We start from the raw sequence: 23554 nt of genomic DNA, 5'->3' as shown, positions 1-23554 counted from the left end.
TGTAGCACACCAACAAAAAGCATTCACCCCTCTTTTCATTTGTTAAATGACATTATAAACAAGTCATGTACATAATATTCTGGCTGCTCTGACCAGACAGGATTGTAAAATAAGTTTGTGAACATGCACACCAATGTAATAATAGTGTTCAATGTATAATATTTCATGTGGGATTTGTCAGTTTTCTACTAAATACTGTAACTATTTTCTCAATGGCATATGTGTCAAACTCAATGCCCGGGGGCCTAATGTGGCCCTCCATGTCCTTTTATGTGGCCAGCGAGAGCATAAACGTTTTTAATTTCTTAAAATTAAAAATTAAAATTGGTGTGTATTTATTCACATCTACGGGGAATCATACTTGAAATATTGGATTGGGAGACTATATTAGGACTTAAACACTGTCCATACAACCTAACCTGAAAGAATCAAATGTAAAAGGATTTATGTTAGAGTAACAAGCAAACATGTGTTTTCTATACAACTGGAATTGTCACTTTAAAAAGTTAGAATAAATAAATAAATGAGTTATTTAACATTGAGGAGTAGTTACATTTATTTTTCATTACATTTAGTTACATGTATAAGTTATATCTGGCCCTTTGAGGACAACCACTATGCTGATGTGGCCCTCAGTGAAAAGGAGTTTGACACCCCTGCTCTATGGGAAGGAGTCCCTGAAGAAGCAGGCACTTGCTATATTTTCTGACATGACACATAACATCTATAGAGGATTCAAATGGAAGAAAAATCGCAAATGTACATTACAATACAAACAGACCATGCAGGGAAGAGGCAGAAACAGAGCTGCTAACCCAGACAACAGCCCTGAATTCTTCTGTGAGGTGGGATGGATTGTCTTGGCAAAGGAGAAGTGCTCACTATCACAGATTTAGACAGATTTGTGAACAATATTTCAGAGAACTGGTTATTTTGTGTATGTGGAAAATGTTTCACTTCTTTGAGTTCATACCATAAAAAATGGGAGCAATAACAAAAGTGTTGCATTTATATTTTTGGTCAGTGTATATTGAAGTTGTAACACTCCAACATAAGAGTCATTAACAAGGAAGCCCGGCCCTGCGGCGATGCCAGGTGCAATGCTCCATCGCACAGACGACAATTAACAATGCCTGTTAACTCTTTATAAATAGTTTGTTAATAGATCTTACTAAGCTTATTAACAGCTTCGTAAGCTCATAATTCATGTACCAAGAAGATATCAGTGAGACTGCAGCGGTTCTGGATTTGAAAAGCTGCTACCCCCTGTCCGTACGGCCTGTGCCAGGAATGGCAGCCGCCACCGGCTAGCAGCATCTCTACGCTCTGTGGGAGAGTCCAGTGAGAAGGCTTTGCCAGATCAGACGGTGTGTGTGTTTGTGTGTTAATGTATGTGTGTTTTCAATAGGAGGGCCAGCGCAGCCTGCAAACGGGAGCATACCAGCTGCTCCTGTCTCTGAACTGGTCCACTGGAAGAATGGACGGCGACTGGAAGCTTCAGCTGCTGCTGGGTCCAAATTTTCTGACAGAACCCTCTGAGACAATTTCCAAACTTCACCTGCGTGTGGAGTGTAGTGACTCTGTGGGCTGCATGTTCTCCTTTGCTGAAGGCGCTCTATTGCCCCATTCTCAGTGAAAACCCCATGACTTTGAGTACTGGATCACAGCTTTCTCCCACTGGGACACATAGCTGATTTTATCTGGTAACACCCAACCCCTCCCATCCACCTATCCCCACCCCCCACACACATGAAAATATATGTAAATGTATGTGTGTATGGTGAGAGAACAGAAGTAAGATTTCTCTATCAGGATTTACCTGCTCAGCGTCTATAAGAAGCATTCAGATGGACCACTCCCGGCTTTTGTCAGATTTGGTGAAATCATTGACTGTATAAGAGAACTGGACTGGGCGAGTGTGACGTCACCCATTGAAAATAGCTTACTTTCCAGCTCCAACCAAATGAAGTCGGTTCAGTCACCATTTTTCAGCGATTCGGACACCGCCACTTGGAGCCATGACAACCAGCTTATTGATACTTTTTCATAAATTTCTAAAACATCCACCAATGCTAATAAATGTCTTACAAACAAATTAACATCCATCCATCCATCTTCTTCTGCTGATCAGGGACCGGGGGCGGGGGCAGCAGTCTAAGCCCCTCTTGATGTGGATGAGAGGTGGTTCTACTCCCAGTTCCTTGCGGTTGACCGAGACTTTTCATTCTATCTCTAAATGAGCGTCCAGCCACCCTACGCCGATTTCAGCCACTTGTATTCAGGACCTCGTTCTTTGGGTCATGACCCAGAACTCATGACCATAGCTGAGTATTGGAACAAAGATCGACCGGTAAATTAAGAGCTTTGCTTTCTGGCTCAGCTCTCCACCACAACGGACCATCACAGTGACTGCATAACTACGGACGCTGCTCCGATCCGCCTGTCAATCTCACGCTCCGGTCTTCCCTCACTTGTGAACAAGACCCAGTCCAGTGCTCTTATACAGCCTGCCCACACTTCCTGTCATCCATCATTTCCTGCTAGCTTACAGCCCATCAAACTCCCAAGCTAACATTAGCAAAGTAACAAATATGGTGAACGTGCTGACCACGCCTCCTGCTGGAGCCGATTGAAGCTTTTCACTCCTCCAATCCCCAGGCTGGGGGGGAGGCTTAAAGGCTTCCAGGAACCTCTGTTCCAGTGGCGGCTGAATTCCTGGGAGGAATTTGTTTCTCAGCCTGCCCCTGCTGTCTACCTGGCCTTAGCCTGTGAAAGCCTGGGGTTTCCCTCTGAATACTTCAGTACTTTCTCTGGGTTTTATGATTGCTTTCTATGATTCCTTTTTATTGTATTTATAGAGCACCTTCCACCACCATTCAAGGAGGCCCAAAGTGCTGGACACAATATTACATATATTAATTAGAATGGTCTGTAGTTATATTTTTGAGTCTAATTGGGAACTATTTCTGTTACTTGTTTTTCTGCTATAATGCCTGAGACTTTCTTTTCATTATTCCAAACATTAGGTCAGTCTTTGTTGGTTTAATGTTGTGACTCCATAATAAACGGCTGTGTGGCCAACTTAAAACCCCGTTAAGACCACAACTTAAACAGAGCGTTAAGAGAAAAGCTGCTGAAACGACTCCGTCTTTCAAACACATAGCAAGTATGCCAGCCTTAATTTGGAAATCCCTACACACTAAAAAACACAGTAAGTTGCATGTTTCTGTTGAATGAGAGTTTTGTTTTGAGCAAACATCAGCTGGAGGATCTGTGGAGTTCCTAAAGGCCTCATTGATCAGACCCCGGATCACAGTCATGTTGAGCTATAGAACCGCCATTGAATATCTGCTTAAAGATTGTAAAACATTTAAATAAAGCAGAGAGATGACTTTTCATTTTCTAACTTGTTATCCATGTCCACAGGTCTGATCATCCAGCAGAACAAAGCAGACCAGCTGGAATCTGTTTGCTTTTCCATAGGAGGAGCGTTCCTCAGGATGACGAACATCTGTTTGGAAGTGGATTGTTCCAGTTTCTCTTCACAGCATCATCCTCTACCTCCTCCATCATCATTCACACATGAAGCTGCTCAATTTTGAACTGACCCGAAGGAAATTAGCAGTAAAAACTAATTTCCAGCCATTAAAAAAACACAGATGGTAAAACACTTTTTCTATTTCAGCGTCAGATCAATGATAGAAACTGAGATTATGAGAGTAAAGCAAGTGTTGGCACAAACCATGAGTTTTTCCTCCACAGGATGCTGAGTTTGGTGGCAAATTTCAATCTGAACTTTGACCACAAACATGTCTTAGTTCCAGATGCTTCAATGCAAAGTACAGATCTTTGGTTTTCGACATTTTCTGACCAAGAAACTCTTAAAACTTTGTCTTTCTCACGAAAATTTCCTTCCAGGTCAGAAGACGCTGAGTTTCTCTCAACGGAAAAAAGTAAACCATTGCTGTCATCAGTTTGATGCGTTTCTACTTATTGCAATAATATGAAACAAATTATTTACTCTCTTTAACTCAATCTCTTGTTTGTATTTACTTTACCATAATGTAAACGATAACAGGGTCCCAAAGTGGATTTTTTTTCGTTTTGTGAAAGCACAATTATTAGGTTGAGTTTGATTTGCGCATGCGCACTAAATAAAATTCAAATTTGGCGGGCCGTATTTCTGCCATAGTCTGAACTGCTTCTCAGAGCGACAAGCAAGGTAAAACAACAACAAAAACAACAACATTAATAATCGTCTAGTAATGAGTTTAGTCGTTTTCTCATTGTACATTTAAACGAGGATTTATTTCACTGCCTGGACACAATTTTCAAACAACGTTAGTCCCCCTCTCACCCCCCGCAGCAGTAGTTTGTTCGGAAAAGAGGAACTAACCGCCGGCGGAGACCGACAGCAGCAGCTTATGGTAAGTTCTTTACTCTAATAAGACGAAAACACTCATTTTAATATACAGTCGGCATTTTTTGAAGCTTACATTCATTTGAGTTTTCCCCCAAACTTTTTAAGCAATTATTACGCGGTTATCTGCCGCGAATTCAACTTTAGCTGCTGTGCAATTAAGCTAGCGCAGCTAACCTACTGCGGTGAAGTTAGTTTAGGTTGGATATCTACAGACATTCAGCGTGGATCTATCGTGGGGTCTCTTAGACCGCGGTCAAGTGAGCCGACATCTGCGGAAGCGCGGTCACGCCAGCCGTCACTGACTTTTAGCATGCGCGTTTACATCATAGTTTACGGTACACACACCCAGCGAGCTGGAAAGACGGCATAAAGCGCTGATATCACCCATGTCACTGTTATACCCATTATAGAAATTACATGTACTGTACTCAGAAATAAATGAGAGTTATTGCATGCCCTGTATCGTTATTTGATGTACAAATGTATTCATTTGGATTGCATGTCTGTTCATTCCATAATAAACTACCAGAAATAACGTGTTTTGTCTGAAATATAATAATCAGACAGATTCTAAAAGTGAGATTCAACACTGACAAGAGTGTTTTGTGGGTTGTTGAGCATGACATGGAATGGAATCAAGCAGAAATGAAGAAACTCCAAGTAAAATCACATCTGGTCCTGTCAACTCTTTCTAAAGTTGCTTCATTTAAGGTGACACAAAACTTTCACTGGATTATTGTTGGTAATGATGTTCACTAATATCACAGCAAGTTTGATGAAAAATGACTGGAGAATATTAGAGATATTAAAGTTATAGAACATTTTGGGTCTCCTCATTCACAGACAGTGTGTAATATGTAAACCTTATAAAATGCTACTTCTTTCAAAGGTGACGCAAAACTTTCACTGGATTATTGTTGGGAATAATGTTCACTAACATCTCAGCAAGTTTGAAGAAATTTGACTGGAGAAAATTAAAGATATTAAAGTTATAAAACGTTTTGGGTCTCCTCATTCACAGGCAGTCAGTAATATGTAAACCTTACAAAATGCTACTTCTGTCAAAGGTGACGCAAAACTTTCACTGGATTATTGTTGGGAATAATGTTCACTAACATCACAGCAAGTTTGATGAAAAATGACTGGAGAATATTAGAGATATTAAAGTTATAGAACAATTTGGGTCTCCTCATTTACAGACACTGTGTAATATGTAAACCTTAAAAAATGCTACTTCTTTCAAAGGTGACGCAAAACTTTCACTGGATTATTGTTGGGAATAATGTTCAATAACATCACAGCAAGTTTGAAGAAATTTGACTGGAGAAAATTAAAGATATTGACATTATAGTACACCTAAGCATCCTGCCTTGACTGATAAAGTAAAACATGTGAACCATCCAAAATACCACTTTTTTCAAAGGTGACGCAAAAATTTCACTGGATTATGGTTGATAATGATGTTCGTGATCATCACAGCAAGTTTGAAGAAATTTGACTGTAGAAAAGTAAAGATATTAAAGTTATAAAACAATTTGGGCCTCCTCATTCTCAGGCAGTCAGTAATTTGTAAACTTTACAAAATGCTACTTCTGTCAAAGGTGACACAAAACTTCCACTGGATTATTGTTGGTAAGGATGTTCATGATCATTACAGCAAGTTTGAAGAAGAATGACTGCAGAATATTAGAGAAATTAAAGTTATAGTTCCCCTAAGCATCCTGCCTTTATAGTTAAATTAAAACATTTGAACCATCCAAAATACTCCTTCATCAAAAGGTGACACAAAATTTTCACTGGAATATTGTTGGTATTGATGTTCATGACCATCACAGCAAGTTTGAAGAAATTTGACTGTAGAAAAATACAGATATTGACATTGTATACCAATTCTGGCCTCCTCATTCATAGTCGGAGTATAACATGTTTATAAACCTCCATATTAGGTAAATACAGGGTATTATTTTGCAATAATTTTTCTTCAAACACTCCAGCCAAGGGTGAGAAAATACTTGTAAACAGTCTAATTTGGCTAAAAGACATGAAACAATTAAATATGTGTTAAGATTTCGTACAAATATCAGAGCAAAAGATTAAACAAATCTGTATTTGATAAAATATACGAGTAAAAATTCTCGATTAAACAAATATGTATGTGAAGAGAAGCCATCCTAAAATGTCTGATCTACTGAATCTGTTGAGCACCTCATTAAAGAACACCGGGTGAGGTGATCCACCTCTCTCAACTGTGACACTCTTTTATGATGTAGGAAATTTAACATGGCACTAAGTATGGGTTAAGACAGTGTTTTTCAACCTTTTTTGAGCCACGGCACACTTTAACCTTGACAAAAATCCCGCGGCAGAAATTCATGGTCTCTATTGATCGACAGCCCCCCCCCCCGCAATCTCACGTGCATTTTGTGATAATTGTGGCCAAAAAAGCAGGAAGTTGCGGCTGTTTTTTCTAAGAGATGAAATAAAAGTTAAATTAGAAAATTTAGAAACTGTTTGTCCGTTGAGGTTTCTAGACATTTCACGCGCACTCATTGTGCGCTGGGACACTGGCCCTTTAAGCCAATGCATCATGGGAGATGTAGTGTGAAAACTGCCGAAAAAGGGCAGAAAGACTCGCGTCTGTGAGCTTCATTGTTTTGTTCATGGTCTGACACCGGACTCTGTGGAAAGCTACACCGCTAAAGACGAGCTTTAGCTGGTATTTTTGTTGGAACTGAGAGAATTTATGAGCAGAATTAAGAACAAGGAAGTGAAGACTTTAACCACTTCTGATTGGTCAGACTGCTGACATGTGATTAAGCCTTCAACAATGATTGGCGGAGACAGGTAAAGGGGCGGGACTTTCCCGCAAACCGCTATAGCTGCAGGTAAATACCGTCATTCTTATCAAAATGTCTTTAATAGAATCAAATAAACACAAAGAAAAAGTAATTTTAAGATCTTTTATATTCCTCACTACTCAGTGTTTTATCAGGGCCTGTTTGGATGAACAAAGAGGTGATTTCCTGGAGATGGAAAATGTTTTTAGATCAGTTAATGATTAATGAGGGTAATTTCCCACGGCACACTTGACCATCTCCCACGGCACACTAGTGTGCCGCGGCACACTGGTTGAAAAACACTGGGTTAAGATCACAACTACATTTAGTGTGACATTTGACATTTCGGTTTTGAGCACGATTTTTCTTTGCTTTGAATACAACTCTTGCTTGACGTTAGCAAACTGTCAAAAATACGTCATGGGGTCATAGGCATATATATCGAGTCCCGAAGCACTGATAAAGAAAAGTGAGCATACACATTGAGGCATACTTTTTTAACTAAAACAAAATTAAACTTTTCAGAGTGATACGCCGGTTGTCCTAATTTGTGAATTGTTTTTATTTCTACGTCTGCAGAATGGGCTGGACAGTGATGCTCTGCAGATTGAAACCATGGCAATACTTGTCACTGGGAGAGAGGATCTTCTCCGTCCACCAACAGACATCAAGATGGGGATAGATGGAAAACAGGTTCTGTGTGAAATGCCCTCTGTTGCAACAGCTATGTTCTTTGAACTCATAGATGCACTCAACCTAAAATATCCCAAAAATCTGCAGTACACTCTGGAATTCATTCAAAAAGTCCTCATGGAGCTTGGTGGGGAAAAAAATGTCACCAAAAGTTTTCAGAATGAACAGCCAGCTTTAAGTCAGTGGTTGAATTCCACTTTATCCCTAGATGTTTACATTTGTGTTGATGCTTCTGAAAAAAGGTAAAAATTATTTTGATGTTTGTGTTTAGAGTTTAAACAGGAGCCCATGTTTGGGGGATACTAGCATTACTGTACTAAAAACCTGGAAAGTCATTGTATTTTTTGTTTAGTGTTTGTTTTGGTCAAACTCAAAAAAAGGACCTTGACAGTTACAGACACACTTTTGTGTCTGTTGAAATATTGTTTAAAATGTCAAAAATATTTTAAATGGAAAAGGAAACATGTGCAGATTTTGTTTTAGGTACACGTTCTTAATCTCAGTCCATTTTGGGAAAACTGCCGAGTTCAGCGTTAAAAAATATTACTTAAAACATTAATTTTTCTTAATTTAGTTCTCTAAAGCAGACAGACATTGTATACAGATGTGTTCATGGAACAATAAATATTGTTTACATGAAGAAATGTGTTCTGACTCTGTACATCAAAATATAATTCTATAGCTTAATTCAGTTACCGGTAATTAGATTGTGAACCTGACATTTTTATCTGAGACAACTTTCAAAAGTACATAACTCAAAGGTTAAAAAATGGATGATATCAAGTCTTTTTTTCAGGTTAGATATAGTAGAACATTTCCATTGAGTAAAAAACAGAACTTATTTAGTTTGATTTAGAAAAACTCAAGTTAATGGCTTTTCTTCACCTCACAGAATCAGTTTAACTGAAATAAAAAAAAAAGAGGTTAGGCTAAATTATTTATTTACATTGAGACATGCATATATATTAGCTGTGACAGATTACTTCAATTTTTTGAAGTTAAACCACTGTTATATTTTCTTTCAGTGTGGTTTGCTGTGATCTTAGCAGCTCCAGACCTTCCACAGCCTACTGGGGCCTGTTTCAGAAAGGAGGTTCGACCAACTCTGAGGTTGAACTTGAACTCTGAGTTGGTCAATCGGGAGATTAACAACTCTGAGTTTTCTGTTTCAGAGAAGCTGATCAGAGTTAGATCAATCAACTCTGAGTGGACTGATTCGGAGGTGAGCGTGAGCACCGCGACTATAAGAAGCCATTATCAATGGAGCGCAGATATCACGAGTCACCATGGCAACCGTGAAAAAAAGAGGTCTGCGTATTTTTCGCCAGCTGAACTTGACGTGCTGCTGCAGAGTTACAGTCAATATGAGCACATATTCCGGAAGAAAAGCAACACCGCTGCATCTGCAAAACAGAGACAGTTAGCGTGGAAAAACATAGCTGCTCAAGTTAATGCCTAAGTTTGTATTTAAATCATTGTTATAAAATATTGGCTGTAATAACTTTTTAAATAGCGTAAGGAGTGAAATAAAAAATGGCGATATTAAGGTGTACTTTTGAAGTGTTATTCCTGGTGTAAATGCATGAAATGCTGCATAGTGTACAGAACCAATCTGGCGGAAAATGCATTTAACGTCGGTAATGTTTGGAGGACTTTCTTGTTAACCTTCCCCTCTTGCAAACGTTGGTCAGTTTAATATTAATACATGCAACTGTGTTTTTAAAAGTGAACTTTTGTCTACTGTTGAACCTTTCGCTGCGCGAAGGCTTCTCCTTTCTTTTCTCTCTTCTTTCCGGCAGTGGTCAGAAGCGCAGGGGAGATTTCCTTCAGGGCCGAAGGGAAATCTCCTTCGGGGTTCACTTCCCGTTGGAAACCCTCAACCTCCAGAGCGGATTAAGAATGACTCCAAAACAGTTATTCTGGGAATGACACCTCTTTATTTAACTAAGTGCTCCGTCCTCCGAACACACAATATATTCCACGCACACACCTCTGCTCCGTGCTCACCCCCCCCCCCCCCCCCCATCTGCACCTGCAATCGCCCCTCCCCTTGTCTCTCGTGGATCGCACCCCGCTCAGCACACACACGCTGCAACACTACCCTTGTATTGATCAAGTGGTATAGGTTTATACGGGATTAAGAAAGTAAGCAGTGCTAGAAAATTGTGTTTCCAAGAAGTAATTGTTACATTAATTTAATTCAATGTCCCTGATTTCATTTTCATGTAGATGCAATCCTGCAGGAATTAAAAGAACATGGCAGCAGCTGAAAGTGAAAAAAAAAATCGAGTCTTCTCAAAATCCTCGTAAATATAATTCTCTATGAATTAATGCAGCCTCCTCGTCTATTGGGTCCTCCAAAAAAGAACAAGCCATTCTTGTCACTTAGACCGTCTCTGTGTGACGGACATGTGGGCAATGAAGGTTAAAGCGAAAAATACCGCTTCGTCTTTAAAAAGGGGAGGGGACCGGCAGAAACTTTGAGTTTGGAGAATAAAACCTGCTCCCGACCAGGTTAGGTTCACAGCATAAGTAACCATGGATACTGACTCCGAGTATAAGTTACCTCTCTTTCAGAAACGGTTTTGACTTACAACAAACTTTTGACTTTAACAAACCTCCCATTCTGAAACGGAAAACCCAGGGTTTCCCTGATTTCAGGGTTAATGCACTCAGAGTTTACACTTAACCTCCTTTCTGAAACAGGCCCCTGGTCTGGCCCCACATGCCCAAAAACAACAAACACAACAACAGCAGCACAAACCAAAAAAAAACAGAAATCCTGACATTTAAACGTCATTTTATCTGTTTTATTTGAATTTGGTCATTAGGTGGGTGGGACATTTGTAATCTGTTTGTAGTCTGTTGCCTGTTTTTAAATCAAAAGAAAAGCAATGTTGTAACTGTACACCCTATTAAAATAATTTTATGTACACAGTTGGTGTACACAAAATTATTGATCAGGCCCAGCACAGAACAAGAACACAATCTGAATTTCTGTTTAGGTTTTGTTTGTTTCATCGCATTTCTTTTTTTCCGCTCCTCCACAGTTCCGTTGACGGAATATACTTCCCTACACAACACGTACAAAATTACTGGTTCAGCAGCTGTGGGACAATCACAGAGACTGGGATGATCCAACTTCCACAAGATCTTCTGACAGCTTGGTACAGGTGGGAGGCAGAGGCACGGTTCATGCATGTTATTTCATTGCTCCTTCAAAAGTAGCAACTGTCCATGCCTCGGTCGGAGCTGTGTAGAGCAGTGATAAGTGCACACTTAGCAAGACCTCCGAAAAACGAGATCCCTCTTGACATTCGTTATGTTGTGCTGTGGAGCGATTCAACCACTGGCTTCACCTGGCTCTAGGGCTGCACGATATGAGGAAAACTTGCGATATGCGATATAAGTGATCAATATTGCGATAACAATATAATTTTCGGTAAATAAACAAATAGCAAAACAACCAAAAGCATCATTGCCATTTCACTGCAACAGTTTAAAATGTATACTCCAAATGACCCTCGGCGAGGTAGGATGCAAACATCTAACATAAAAGGGTCCATCCAATTGGTCAAATGCATAAATGGATTTATTTGATTCGTTAAATGCTTCAAGCTGCCATAAGATTGTTTTAGCATATTTAAGGTAACCATTTATTGCGATTTGTGATGACTTTTGCGATATGCATATTGCACAGCTTGATATCGCGATAAAGATAAATTTGCAGTATATTGTGCAGGCCTACCTGGCTCCATTCAGAACCGTGTCGGTTTAAAGATTTTGCAGGGTGGCAGAAATACAGGAACTCACTGACCTGAAAGCTTGGCGCTACATCGACCTTCAACATAATCCAGCTGACGATCTTGTGCATAAATAGTTATGCACACCTGTGTGTCTCAGTTTTGGACCTTATTTGAATGGATGTGGACAGATTCAAATCAATCTGCATTCAACTGTGGAAACTGCATTCAGGCTTCAGTGTGTTCTTACCGAAGACACCCCAGAAAGACACCAACTCGCCTGAACTTGTCCTCTACCTTGTATTTCCTCTTTTTTATATTCATTTGCTAGAATATGATCCATCCATCCATGCTTTTCGGGGTCACTGGGCCGTCTGTGTAAATCACGTACTGTTGGGCGAAGGCGGAGTACACCTGGACAGGTCGCCAGTCTGTCGCAAGGCCGATTGATAAATGAATGAATAAAAAACATCAACTTTTTAAAAATATAGATTTGAGCTATCCTAATGAAGTGATAAATCCAAAGTTTGGAAAATTACCATAATGTTCATTATTATATCATAATACCATTCATCACATTTATTCACATTTTCCAATCATTTATCTCTGCTGTCATGAGGTCGATCAATAATTTTGTAAAAAAATTGTAAACGCATTAATTTTATTAATGCACTTTTTCTGCTGCTGGCATGTCCGTGTAAATCCACGCACTGACATTCTGGGTTTTTTTTCTTTAGTTTTTTTTTTCTTCTGTAATCTTTGCCTAAAAATGACAAAGTTTAGAGAAAGTTCACTCAGCATCAATGTGAAGAATTTGACACATTTTGAAAATCAACAGTTTTTGCCCAAAACATTCTAAGATGCGTTGATTTGAATGTCAACACAGAGAGGAGACATGTAGTGATGTCACATAGGTTGCTTGGCAACGAGAACAGTTCATATAAAAAAACTGCAGTTGGAGATTCAGAATCACTTGCAACTTTGTGCGATTGAGTCGGGTTGTACGATTTAGAAGTTGTAAAGAAAGGTTTTTATCATCGAACTACTGAAGAAAATGGAGAAAGAAATGAATAAGAAGCATGACCCTGAGGCGGATATGAAACATTATCCTGGTTAGCGACAGTTTTGTAGAATGTTTTGCTGCAATATGTGGCGGCACTTTAAGAACTGAATCATTTTTTTATTTGTTTTCAGAGATGATTTCTTTAATCTGCAATTGTTCTATTATATTATCGATTCCAAAGATGTTTGACAGAGTTGTTACAAAAACATTTACCAGTTATTAAATTTTCCATACCAAGTTTTAATTTACTTAAATTTGATCTATTAAAAATATTCCTATATTTTATATTAAAACAAAAAGGTTAAATTCAATTTCTTTCTAAAATATTCCTTGAGAAAATGTGATTTCCGTTGTATTTAAATGTACTTTACTAACGTGAACAAAGTTCTGCAGAAACATGAGTTTGATGTGTGTAGGTTAGGGCTTGATGGAGTGGAGCTTTGTTAACAGATTATTACTGTATAGAAGAGGAGGATTTTTCCTTTTTAACAGCTTAAAGTTTAAAGAAAGTTTACTGAGCATTAATATGAAGAAGTGACATATTGTTAAAAACCAGCAGTTTTTATACGTCAGTTATTGATGTCACATTGGTTGTTTAGCAACGCATATAAAAAACTTCAGTTGGAGATTAAAAGTCACTTGCAACTTTGTGCTCATTGAGTCAAGTTGTACGATTCAGAAGTTGTAAATAAAGGTTTTTATCATCGAACTACTGAAGATGTCGAAGATTCATGAACTAAAATGTTAGAAAATATATGAATTCCAAATGATTTTTCCCTTTAACTGTGATTTTTGTTTGACTGTTTTTTGTTTCTTGAAGATGAGGAAAAAACAAGCAGCAGCCGGTCTAAAAGAGTCCCGTCTAAAGAGGGTGGCAGGACCAAAGCGCTGAAAAGAAAGGCCTGCTCTGATGATGATGATGGAGAAACCAAAAAGAGGAAGGTTGAACCATCTGAGCCTGCAGAGCCCATGAAGCCCACCAGATTAAAGACGATGAAGAATAAGAAAGACTTTCTGAAGAAACTGAAGAAGATCATCGAAAAGAGAACTTCTCTCAGTCGAACCAACACCTCCTCGGTCAAGACCAGCGAAGGTCGGTTCTTTATTTTTACTAAATAGTAGTTTATTAGTAAAATTTGATTTTAGTTTTTAGAAAAAAGTTCCTTCCATCACACCTGAACTAACATTTCTGTCTTCAGATGACTTTGAAGCTAAATACGAGCAGATGGAGCAGTTGGGTGAAGGCGGCTTTGGATGTGTTTTTGGCGGCTTCCGCAGATCAGACAACCTGCAGGTCAGTGTTTGTCATGCAGCTGCAGTGAACGAGCTTCAGGCTTTCATTGGAAAACACATTGAAAACATGGATGGTTTTGCTTCATCTGGTCCGTGTTAGTTGAAGGTTTAATCTGAAATGTCTGAGTTTGTCGGATGTTTCACCTTCAGATTTTCTGACCACATGTGTTTGTGTCTTGCAGGTGGCCATCAAACGCATCGGAAAAGGCTTCGATCTAAATACAGAGGTGGTGAGTGGGAGTCATGCAGCGCTGCAGAAGTCATGATGAAGATCTCTGCTCTGAATGTGTTCCTTTGCAGTTCTCCTCTTCATCCTCTCTTTGTGGTGATTCCGCAGGATGAACACGGACAGTTCATTTGCGCGGAGGTGGCCGTCATGCAGAAGCTGAAAGACCCACAGCTACAGTCTCCAGATAAAGCCTCCCCCGTGGTTCTGCTGGACTGGTACGATCTGAAGGAGGAGATCGTCCTTGTAATGGAGAGACCGATCCCAGCCACAGACGTGAAAGTGTACCTGAAGAACAGAGGAGGCATAGCAGAGGAAGATGAAGTTAAGGTAGGCTTGTGTTCACATTCTCTATTTGTTCCAGATGTTCTCCTTCTACTCCTGAAGAAACTTCCTGAAGTTCTGATCTTTGACTGAAATCTGGCTGAACATGTTAGTTCACTGTTTGATGCAAACAGGCTGAGAAGTTTGCAAAGATTAGAACTAAGAGAAAAACAGACCCTGTCCTCCTGAGAAGCAGCTCTAGAAGTTGTCCCTCCTTTTCCTCATTGGGTTTTTGTAATGTCTTCCAGATCATCATGAAACAGCTGATCCACACAGCTGTGGATCTTGAGGAGAGGCACATCTTCCATCGGGACATCAAAATTCAAAATGTCCTGATTGAGACGAGCTCCAGTGTCCCGCGTGCTCGCCTCATCGACTTTGGACTGAGCTGTTTCACCAAGGAGACCTCCGTGTTCACAGACTTTGCAGGTAACAGATCAGCATCTGCCATAAAGGAAACCACTGAGGAGCATCAACTGACCTGAAGCTGCTGTTTTTCAGGCACATTGAGTATTGCTGCCCCAGAGTCTATGTTTGGCTCCGGCTACAGAGCAGAACCAACCACAGTGTGGCAGCTTGGAGTGGTTGGGAATGAGGCTTTACATGGAGTGGGCTTCAACACCAGAAAGTTTGCAATGAATAAGCTGAAGATAAGGGAAGACCTGTCCCCGGGTAAGAAAACTCTGTCCAGAAGTTCTTTCAGCTCTTGGATTACTGTAGCTCTCACCTTCACCAGTATTCATCCTCTTTTTTTCAGACTGCCAGTGTTTTTTGAAATCGTGTCTGAGGTCTTACCCTTCATTCAGGCCCAAGCTGAAGGAGCTGCTGCAGCATCCATGGCTGATATAATCTCACACACACACACATGCACACACACACGCACGCACACACACACACACACACACACACACACACACACATGCATCCACAACATAACAGTAACATCTTAACAGAGCTGGACGATGTGAACAAAATATCAACTCTCTGTGTTTTTGTCATTTATTCCAGCAGCTCTGCCAGCAAACCTAAAGAAACATCTTCATCAGGAAACCAAACAAGAGAACTTCAAAAGAAGGCGGGGTCACATTTAGATGAGGTAAGAAATCCTCAGCACTACAAACCATCACTTCCTTAACTCTCTGCTGTCTTTGATATTAATATTCTGGATCAATGAACTGTGTTGTTGTCATCTGTAGATTCCACTAGTGCTGCCACAAAACCACAAGAAGAAGAAAACGAATAAAAAAACAAAAACAAACCGCAAGACACATCTTCAGCTGGGGACCAAACCAAAAAGCATCATGAGAGGGCGGGGTCACATTTGGATGAGGTAAGAAATCTACGACACAACAAAACCCAAAATGGTCCAAAGACCAAAACGGTTGGAGCATTTGGACAAAATTCCCTCCTTATTTATTAGTAAAATCTGATTTTATTTTTTAGATCAAGTAACAGAATATTTCTGTGTTTCTATGTCCAGATGAGTCTGAGGTACTTAAATGTAGTTACTTAAGTTACTTCTCTTCTTTAAGTTTTTATAATCATTTCTCTTTTATTTGTGTTTGTTTATGTGTATTTAATTATTTAATTATTTTATTACATGTGTGGGGATTGGTGTTTTGTGTTCATGTTTGTGTTCATGTACAGCACCTTGAGCTGTTTTTACATGGAAGGTGCTATAGAAATGAAATCAACTTAAATTTATGCAAAGACACAGAGACAAATCACTCCATCTTACATTTTACTCCAAAATACTTGATCCTGTAGCCTGATCTCTATCAGCATGCATACAGGCAGTTTGTGCTGCATCGATGGCCTCCTCAGTGGATGTAGATTCATTTCATCCATTACAACTTTCAGTCCATCATGCAGATGAAGTCTTAGGCTACGTTCACACTGCAGGCTGAAACGACCCAATTCCGAATTTTTTGCCCCTAAGTGGCCCAATTCCGATCTTTTCATGACAGTCTGAATGACACAGATCCGATCTTTTCAATTGCGACCCAGGCCCCGTGGGTTTGCCGTCCTGAATCCGAATTGTAGCCGTTCTTTTCAATTGCGACCGCCGTCTGACCGGCCAGGCGACTTGATTCCGAACTGTACGTCATCGACACGCAACAAACGTCATCATTTTGCGTTGAAGTAGGCGGGAACGAGAACGTAAACATCAACCATGGTGGACGATGCTGCTGAGATCAGTCAGTGGAAGGGAAGCGAGATCCCCGATTGGATTAATATTTGGGCTGATCGCTCTTTTCAGGCCAAACTCCAGGGCTCTTATTGCAACTGGGCGGTTTTTGAAAAATTTTCCAGATAAATGGCAGAGCGTGGTGATGAACCTTTACAGCTATAACTTTTTTTTCTTTCTCCCCTTCCGACCGTCACCGTGCTCAGAAGCGCAGGGGACCCGGGCGATCCTCCTCCTCCTCCCTGTTCTGATCCTTAGATTCTCCAGAACGGGTTGATAAAGAGTCCATAGCATTTACTTTGGGGGAAACCTTCTTTTATTACCGTCCTCCGTAACACACAACATGAATGCGCGCCCACACTGCCCCCCCCCCCCTATTCTCTATCGCGGCACGCGCTTGCACACACACACGGGGCGCGCGGGCCCAACACATACACATTTCCATTCCACAACAGTGACGATCCCGACTCCATTGCCTTCTTAAAATGAGAAAATTTGTAATTGTGCTGCTCCTTCGTGAAAATAAATTTAATATTATAAAAGAGCTCCGCATTTGACAAAACTGTTGTTGACATCTGCTCCGCAAACAAGTGACGTCGTTCACCGTTGAGTATTCTTCTGGCTTCTGCGCATGCGGGTCTCGTTTGGGTCGTGTCACGGTCACACTGGAGATCACAAAAGTTCGATTTACTTGGAAATGTGAACGGTCTAGCAAACAATTCGGATTTTTTCAAAAAATCCGAATTGAGCATTAAGCCCTGCAGTGTGAACGTAGCCTTACTCCAACAAAGCAAAAATGAACGCACAACTCATGGATGTCAGCATCTTGTGGGACTTGTAAAGCCTAAAGTAGCCACTAACTTACAAAAACCTGATGAAGGAAAAACATTAGCAGACTTTATCGTAAGGATAATAAACCAGAAGGAGGTGTCCAGTGCAAATTGACTGCAATCTGACTCTTTATCTCCACAGGAAACCACATCAGTGAAACCAGGCGACTGGGTGTTCATCAAAGAGGAAGAACTGGGCCAGCCCATGGTGGGAAGGACCATACCAAGTCCTTCTAACCACACCCACAGCTAAAGACGGACATGTCGCCATGGTGACCCCTAAAGGAATCAGCCTCAAGACAAAGAAGAGTTTATGTCATCAATACAGAGTAAGCAAAAGAACTCCCATCCCAGATTTCAAGAACTTCTTGCAGTCGTTGAACAAAATGTTTTCTGTCTTCCAGGTCCCCAGATGCTGGGGGGATTCCTTCTGCAGCTCCTTCAACCCCTCAGCCATCGGTGGAAGGGCCATCTCTCTTTGAATTGCCTTTCCAGAGGGTTCTTCCTGAATTGGCCTCACAGGGAGTTTTACCTCGTCTTCATTGAGAGCTTGGGTTGGGGGGCGGAGCGTGCACAACCACACTGGGGTTCTAATTACAATTGGGCAGCAGAAGTAAAGAGTACCCATCACATGTATTAATAGATCAATTTAGACTCCTTAAATTAGAAAATTAACTTTATTTTATCTAATATATTTTACTTAATTAACAGATTATAAACAGTGGCTAATTCTAGTTTTCTAATGCTAGTTTCTGCACATATATTGCTAATTTGTGGGCAGAAATTGCTCATTTGTAATCACAAAAGTCCAATTTGTGCACACAAAATGCTAATTAATATTCACAAAATCCTACCTTTGTGCAGAAAAGACTGATTTGTGTACACAAAATTGTAAATTTTCCTAACAAAATACTAAATTGCATTTACAAATGCTCATTTATAAGGAGAAAATCTAATTTATGTGCATAAAATACTAATTTGTGTAACAGAATTTTAATTTGTCTCAACAAAATACTAAACTGTGTTTACAAAATTCTCATTTATGAGGACAAAATCTAATTTATAAGCATTAAATACCAATTTGTGTTATTAAAAACACTAACTTGTTGCCAACTAAACAACCTAAAGTGTCTCTGATTAAAACTAAATGACGAGAACCAAACCAAATTGCCGTAAAATTGTACATCTTTGCTTCTGTTTTTTTAACCATCAGGAATTTCTGTAGTAAATAAAAATGGGACTTTTTACTTCTTACTTGTGAGTCTGTCTCTTTCTGTCAGGTTTAATATTGTCATTTTGATCAAGAATAAAATACTTCTGCTCAGTAACAAATGATGGAACTGGCTGTGTATCTGTGATAGAAAAACATGAGTTTCAGCATTTTGAAAAGATGTCAAAGGTTTTGGTTCCATCAGCACAGATGGTTGGATTGTAGCTTTTATAGCTCCAACAAGCTGCATTTGTTACATTTAAAGCTAATTTTAGATAGAAAGACAGATATTGATGTTGTTTTTATTTGTTAATAAATGGAAAAATCCATTCTAGATTCAGAGGGAGCTGATGTTAAATATGATCAATGTGTCCTAGATCAGGTAAATGAACATTTCTATGCTGCTGCTTTTCATGGAGCTGCAGTCAAACATACACTAGTTTAGAACCATCACACCTCTGGAACAAGTAGGACTGACTTCACTTTAGTGGAATTCAGATAAAGTTGAGTATTTTTGGTTTGAATCTTCAACAAAAATGATGTAAACTCAACACTTGAAATAATTTCAAACAAAATAAAGAGAAACTTAAAAGAAGTAGACAACAAAAAGACCTCTGACAAAGAAAAGTGGAACCCTAACTCCTAAAAGTTGTCCATCTACTCATCTGGGGAGTGGAACCAGCGACTACATGTAAACCATAGGTTATGAAAAAAATTGAGTTAAAGAAATTATAAATATATATATTATTATATAAAAATATACATGATTAAATAAATATCTTTTTCAAAAAAAGCTAAAAGAAAGGGAATTTAATAGTAAAAAAGAAGAAAATAACAGGTTGCTCATATAATGAAAAAAAAGTAAGATTTATGGGCAAAAAAATGAGAAAAAGCAAAATAGTTCACTTTAAAATGAAGTAAGAAATCTACAGACTGAAAAATAACAAAAAAAGAGGAAAGGAAACCCTGTCAGGTCCTCAGCTCACTGGAGCACAGACTTGACAGCTGATGGTGCCAAATGAAAGCCCAGCAGGGTGGATCAGAGATGGACTGCAGGCAGTGGTGAGGACTCCAACATCAGCTGATCCAGAGCGCAGCAGCTGGAACCTGGAGAGGAAGAGCCATGAGTGGATTCATGGAGTCACAAAACATCAATTCAGCTAAAACCGGATAGATTGCAAGGTGACAACAGCTGATCGTGTAAACAATGCAGCCCCAGATCATTTCAGACGCAGAAATGGTGGAAAAGTGTCCAGAAAAAGAGCAGCAGGTATGCCTCTAGTCCAGTGTTTTTCAACCTTTTTTGAGCCACGGCACACTTTAACCTTGACAAAAATCCCGCGGCACACCAGCATCCAAAAAAATAAAAAAAATAAGCAGAAATTCATGGTCTCTATTGATCGACAGCCCCCCCCCCCCCCCCCCGCAATCTCACGTGCATTTTGTGATAATTGTGGCCAAAAAAGCAGGAAGTTGCGGCTGTTTTTTCTAAGAGATGAAATAAAAGTTAAATTAGAAAATTTAGAAACTGTTTGTTTGTCCGTTGAGGTTTCTAGACATTTCACGCGCACTCATTGTGCGCTGGGACACTGGCCCTTTAAGCCAATGCATCATGGGAGATGTAGTGTGAAAACTGCCGAAAAAGGGCAGAAAGACTCGCGTCTGTGAGCTTCATTGTTTTGTTCATGGTCTGACACCGGACTCTGTGGAAAGCTACACCGCTAAAGACGAGCTTTAGCTGGTATTTTTGTTGGAACAGAGAATTTATGAGCAGAATTAAGAACAAGGAAGTGAAGACTTTAACCACTTCTGATTGGTCAGACTGCTGACATGTGATTAAGCCTTCAACAATGATTGGCGGAGACAGGTAAAGGGGCGGGACTTTCCCGCAAACCGCTATAGCTGCAGGTAAATACCGTCATTCTTATCAAAATGTCTTTAATAGAATCAAATAAACACAAAGAAAAAGTAATTTTAAGATCTTTTATATTCCTCACTACTCAGTGTTTTATCAGGGCCTGTTTGGATGAACAAAGAGGTGATTTCCTGGAGATGGAAAATGTTTTTAGATCAGTGAATGATTAATGAGGGTAATTTCCCACGGCACACTTGACCATCTCCCACGGCACACTAGTGTGCCGCGGCACACTGGTTGAAAAACACTGCTCTAGTCGACTACATATCCCATATTGCAGCGCTTCAGCTACCCAGCAAAATAATTCACTACATATCCCATAATGCAGCGCTTAAGCTCCCTGACGACATGTAAAAGTGTCATCATTTCACTACATATCCCATAATGCAGCGCGTCGGTTGCCTTGGTAAATACGTAGCTGTGTCCACGCAGGACATTTGGATTGCTGCTGAGTTTCTTTTGCTATCTCGCAGGACAGCTGCGGTGACACTTCTAGAGACTGGAGATGTATTAACTGATGCAAGGTCGGGACAAAATGCAACCTGGGAAAAGTGTGCTGCATCACAGGAAGGGAGGGAAATTCTGGAGCCATGTGGTGTAGGAGGAGGTCACTGGACTTCTTGGGTGGACAGTGATAGGACATGGGGGATCCACGAGGGACAGAACCAAAAATGGATGGCGACAGCTCCATCTCAGAAACCCCATCCAATACAACAGCCATGAGAGATTGGGGCTGCACCTGGCTTAATTTGCTTCCAGATGCCATCATATCTGGATCTGGCAGTGGTCCTACACGAGAGAAACACAAGATTATTGGTCACACAAAAGAAAAGAGATGAGTGCATAACTACAATTAAATTGTATTCATTATACCTGCAGTAACCATAAATTGATTAGTCATTACATAAAAAAAAACTTAACTTGCTCTCACAAAGCAACAAAAAGTTAAATTATTCACCTGTATATGCCTTGTACAGTGTGGACCTCAGACCGTCCCTGCCAACGGTTTTGGGCTTTTGCACCACCAGCTCACTTACAGGTTCAGGATGGATTCCCTTACAAGTAAAAGGCAAAAAGCAATTAGTCTGTAGTCACTACTGGGGGTGTTTTTATAATAATTTACAGTTGTTATGGATACACATCAGTTCTTGAATCATAATGATAATTTGATCACAAACCCACCTGTGTTCTTGGTCTGTGCCATCTTTGCAAGCCACTTGTGCAGGCCAGGGGGGGTGGAACTGCCTGCAGACCCAGCTGTGAATAATGTGCGGTCTGGTACAAAATGGCAACTAGATGATTGCAGAATCCTTTACCAGCCGCACAACTGCAGGAGAAAGCCTTCAGGTTGGCACTTTCTGCATCCAGTGATATCTAGACCCAATAAAATTAAATAGGTTAAAATTAAATAGGTTACAATTAAATAGGTTACAATTAAGTAGTCCTTATGTTGCTATGTCAATGTTCATTATAACATGAAACTATAACTTTCAGTAGGGTGACCAGATTTGAGTTTGTGAGAGATTTCATCGAGAGTAATTGGTGTGCAGAGCTGCATACATGAAGCAAATATGATCACATTTCATCTATGTTCAATGTTATTTTATTATATAGGGATCAAAAAAGAGGACATGTCCAGGAAAAAGAGGACTTCTGGTCACCTTACTTTCAGTAAAATAATAGTAAGTGAAGAAAGTGCCGCAACCGCAGCAAGAACAAGAACAAACACGCCAGAACGGGCAACTTTTGCCAACCGGCATACTGTCTTTTATAGTCAAATCTCCAGTTTGTGAGGCTCCTCACTCTTTCTCATTGACCTGAAGCATCTACCTCTCACTACCACCTGTCCCTGGAGTATATTTGATACTACAACAAAACATTATGTGTTATCTCACATAGAAAAAATACACAATTTTACAATACAATGTCAGTAATATTTCATATTAACATAGTAAGTACAGCTTCACCAAATTACTGGTTGTTATGTTAATCTCATGCATTTGCACTTATACACACAAAATATTCACTGCCATGTGTTACCTTATATTACAAATTCACAACACCTAAGAGATTTACAGTTGACGTACAGATTTTACCGGTGATGATGCGGCTATGGCTAAGCTAGCTAAAGCTTACCTTGGTAATTGTGGATAAACTCTTCATGGAAGAATTTATACCCCTTGTCCAATTTGCTCCCTTTAGTGGACGAATGCATCTCCACACTCTTCACCACATCGGCGCTGGTGAACTTCGGAAGACAACTCAGGCTCGTCGAAAACACTAGTCTAGCTGCCATTTCTCCGCCAACAAAGCACAAACCGGAACTGGTTTTACACGTTGATGACGTATTTCCGGTTTTTGCGAAAAAGGTCTATGCCCAAGAGAAAATGTTGATTCTGAAAATAGCCTTTAATCCTTGTGCTATCCTAGGCACTTTACTTTACCATTGGGAGTTGGGTCATCTAGACCCACTAGACAGTGTGTTGAACCTTTTTTCATCAATGATTTTTGAACCTCACTGGTGTCCACTTGCACTTAGGCCATGATGAAGCTGGTCAGTGCCGCCCCAACAGAGACTGGATGTGATGCGAAGTGCATTAACGTGTTCTCATGGTAGGGAGAACACGTTAATGTAAGGGTGGGGTCATCTAAGATAGCACAAGGGCTAACCCAGAAGAAGCCATGGTGACATCAGTGTGACAGAAAAATATCAGAAATGGATTCTGTAGTTCACTTTGTGGTAAAATACAATAGTTGAACAACCAAAATACCGCTTTGGGGTTGTTTTTGTCTGGAAATATTATAATAC

The 23554-nt window shown here is 39.9% G+C and overlaps 2 protein-coding genes across 10 annotated transcripts; one reads left to right on the top strand and one right to left on the bottom strand.

Moving 5' to 3' along the window:
* The first annotated feature begins 4126 nt into the window (after nt 1-4126).
* Nucleotides 4127-18874, top strand: LOC101162965 (serine/threonine-protein kinase pim-1). 8 transcript variants are annotated; one of them, XM_078952528.1, is made up of 17 exons: nt 4127-4222; nt 4367-4427; nt 7840-7953; nt 8979-9046; nt 9126-9175; nt 9753-10784; nt 11004-11126; nt 13580-13852; nt 13959-14053; nt 14235-14282; nt 14390-14608; nt 14851-15031; nt 15104-15274; nt 15360-15698; nt 15799-15932; nt 17763-17949; nt 18025-18874. In XM_078952528.1, the coding sequence occupies exons 8-14, from the start codon at nt 13729-13731 to the stop codon at nt 15449-15451; spliced, it is 930 nt and encodes a 309-aa protein (XP_078808654.1). In that variant the 5' UTR covers nt 4127-4222; nt 4367-4427; nt 7840-7953; nt 8979-9046; nt 9126-9175; nt 9753-10784; nt 11004-11126; nt 13580-13728; the 3' UTR covers nt 15452-15698; nt 15799-15932; nt 17763-17949; nt 18025-18874. The 8 variants fall into 8 exon arrangements, with proteins under 8 accessions (XP_078808654.1, XP_078808656.1, XP_078808655.1 ...); XM_078952530.1 differs by lacking the exon at nt 9753-10784; XM_078952529.1 differs by having other exon boundaries at nt 8979-9175.
* Nucleotides 18875-19676: 802 nt separating this feature from the next.
* LOC110015650 (uncharacterized) lies at nt 19677-23288 on the bottom strand. Of its 2 annotated transcripts, none has more exons than XM_078952532.1 (5): nt 22882-23288; nt 21928-22119; nt 21704-21800; nt 21288-21534; nt 19677-19937 (listed from the first exon to the last, which is right to left on the bottom strand). In XM_078952532.1, the coding sequence occupies exons 1-5, from the start codon at nt 22906-22908 to the stop codon at nt 19808-19810; spliced, it is 693 nt and encodes a 230-aa protein (XP_078808658.1). In that variant the 5' UTR covers nt 22909-23288; the 3' UTR covers nt 19677-19807. The 2 variants fall into 2 exon arrangements, with proteins under 2 accessions (XP_078808658.1, XP_078808660.1); XM_078952534.1 differs by having other exon boundaries at nt 21485-21534; nt 22882-23284.
* Between the last annotated feature and the right edge of the window lie 266 nt (nt 23289-23554).

Source organism: Oryzias latipes, chromosome 9 (genome assembly GCF_053564925.1).
Source record: "Oryzias latipes strain Hd-rR chromosome 9, Olatipes_Hd-rR_3.1".
Taxonomy (NCBI): domain Eukaryota; kingdom Metazoa; phylum Chordata; class Actinopteri; order Beloniformes; family Adrianichthyidae; genus Oryzias; species Oryzias latipes.
This window is presented reverse-complemented; position numbering and strand designations above follow the sequence as displayed.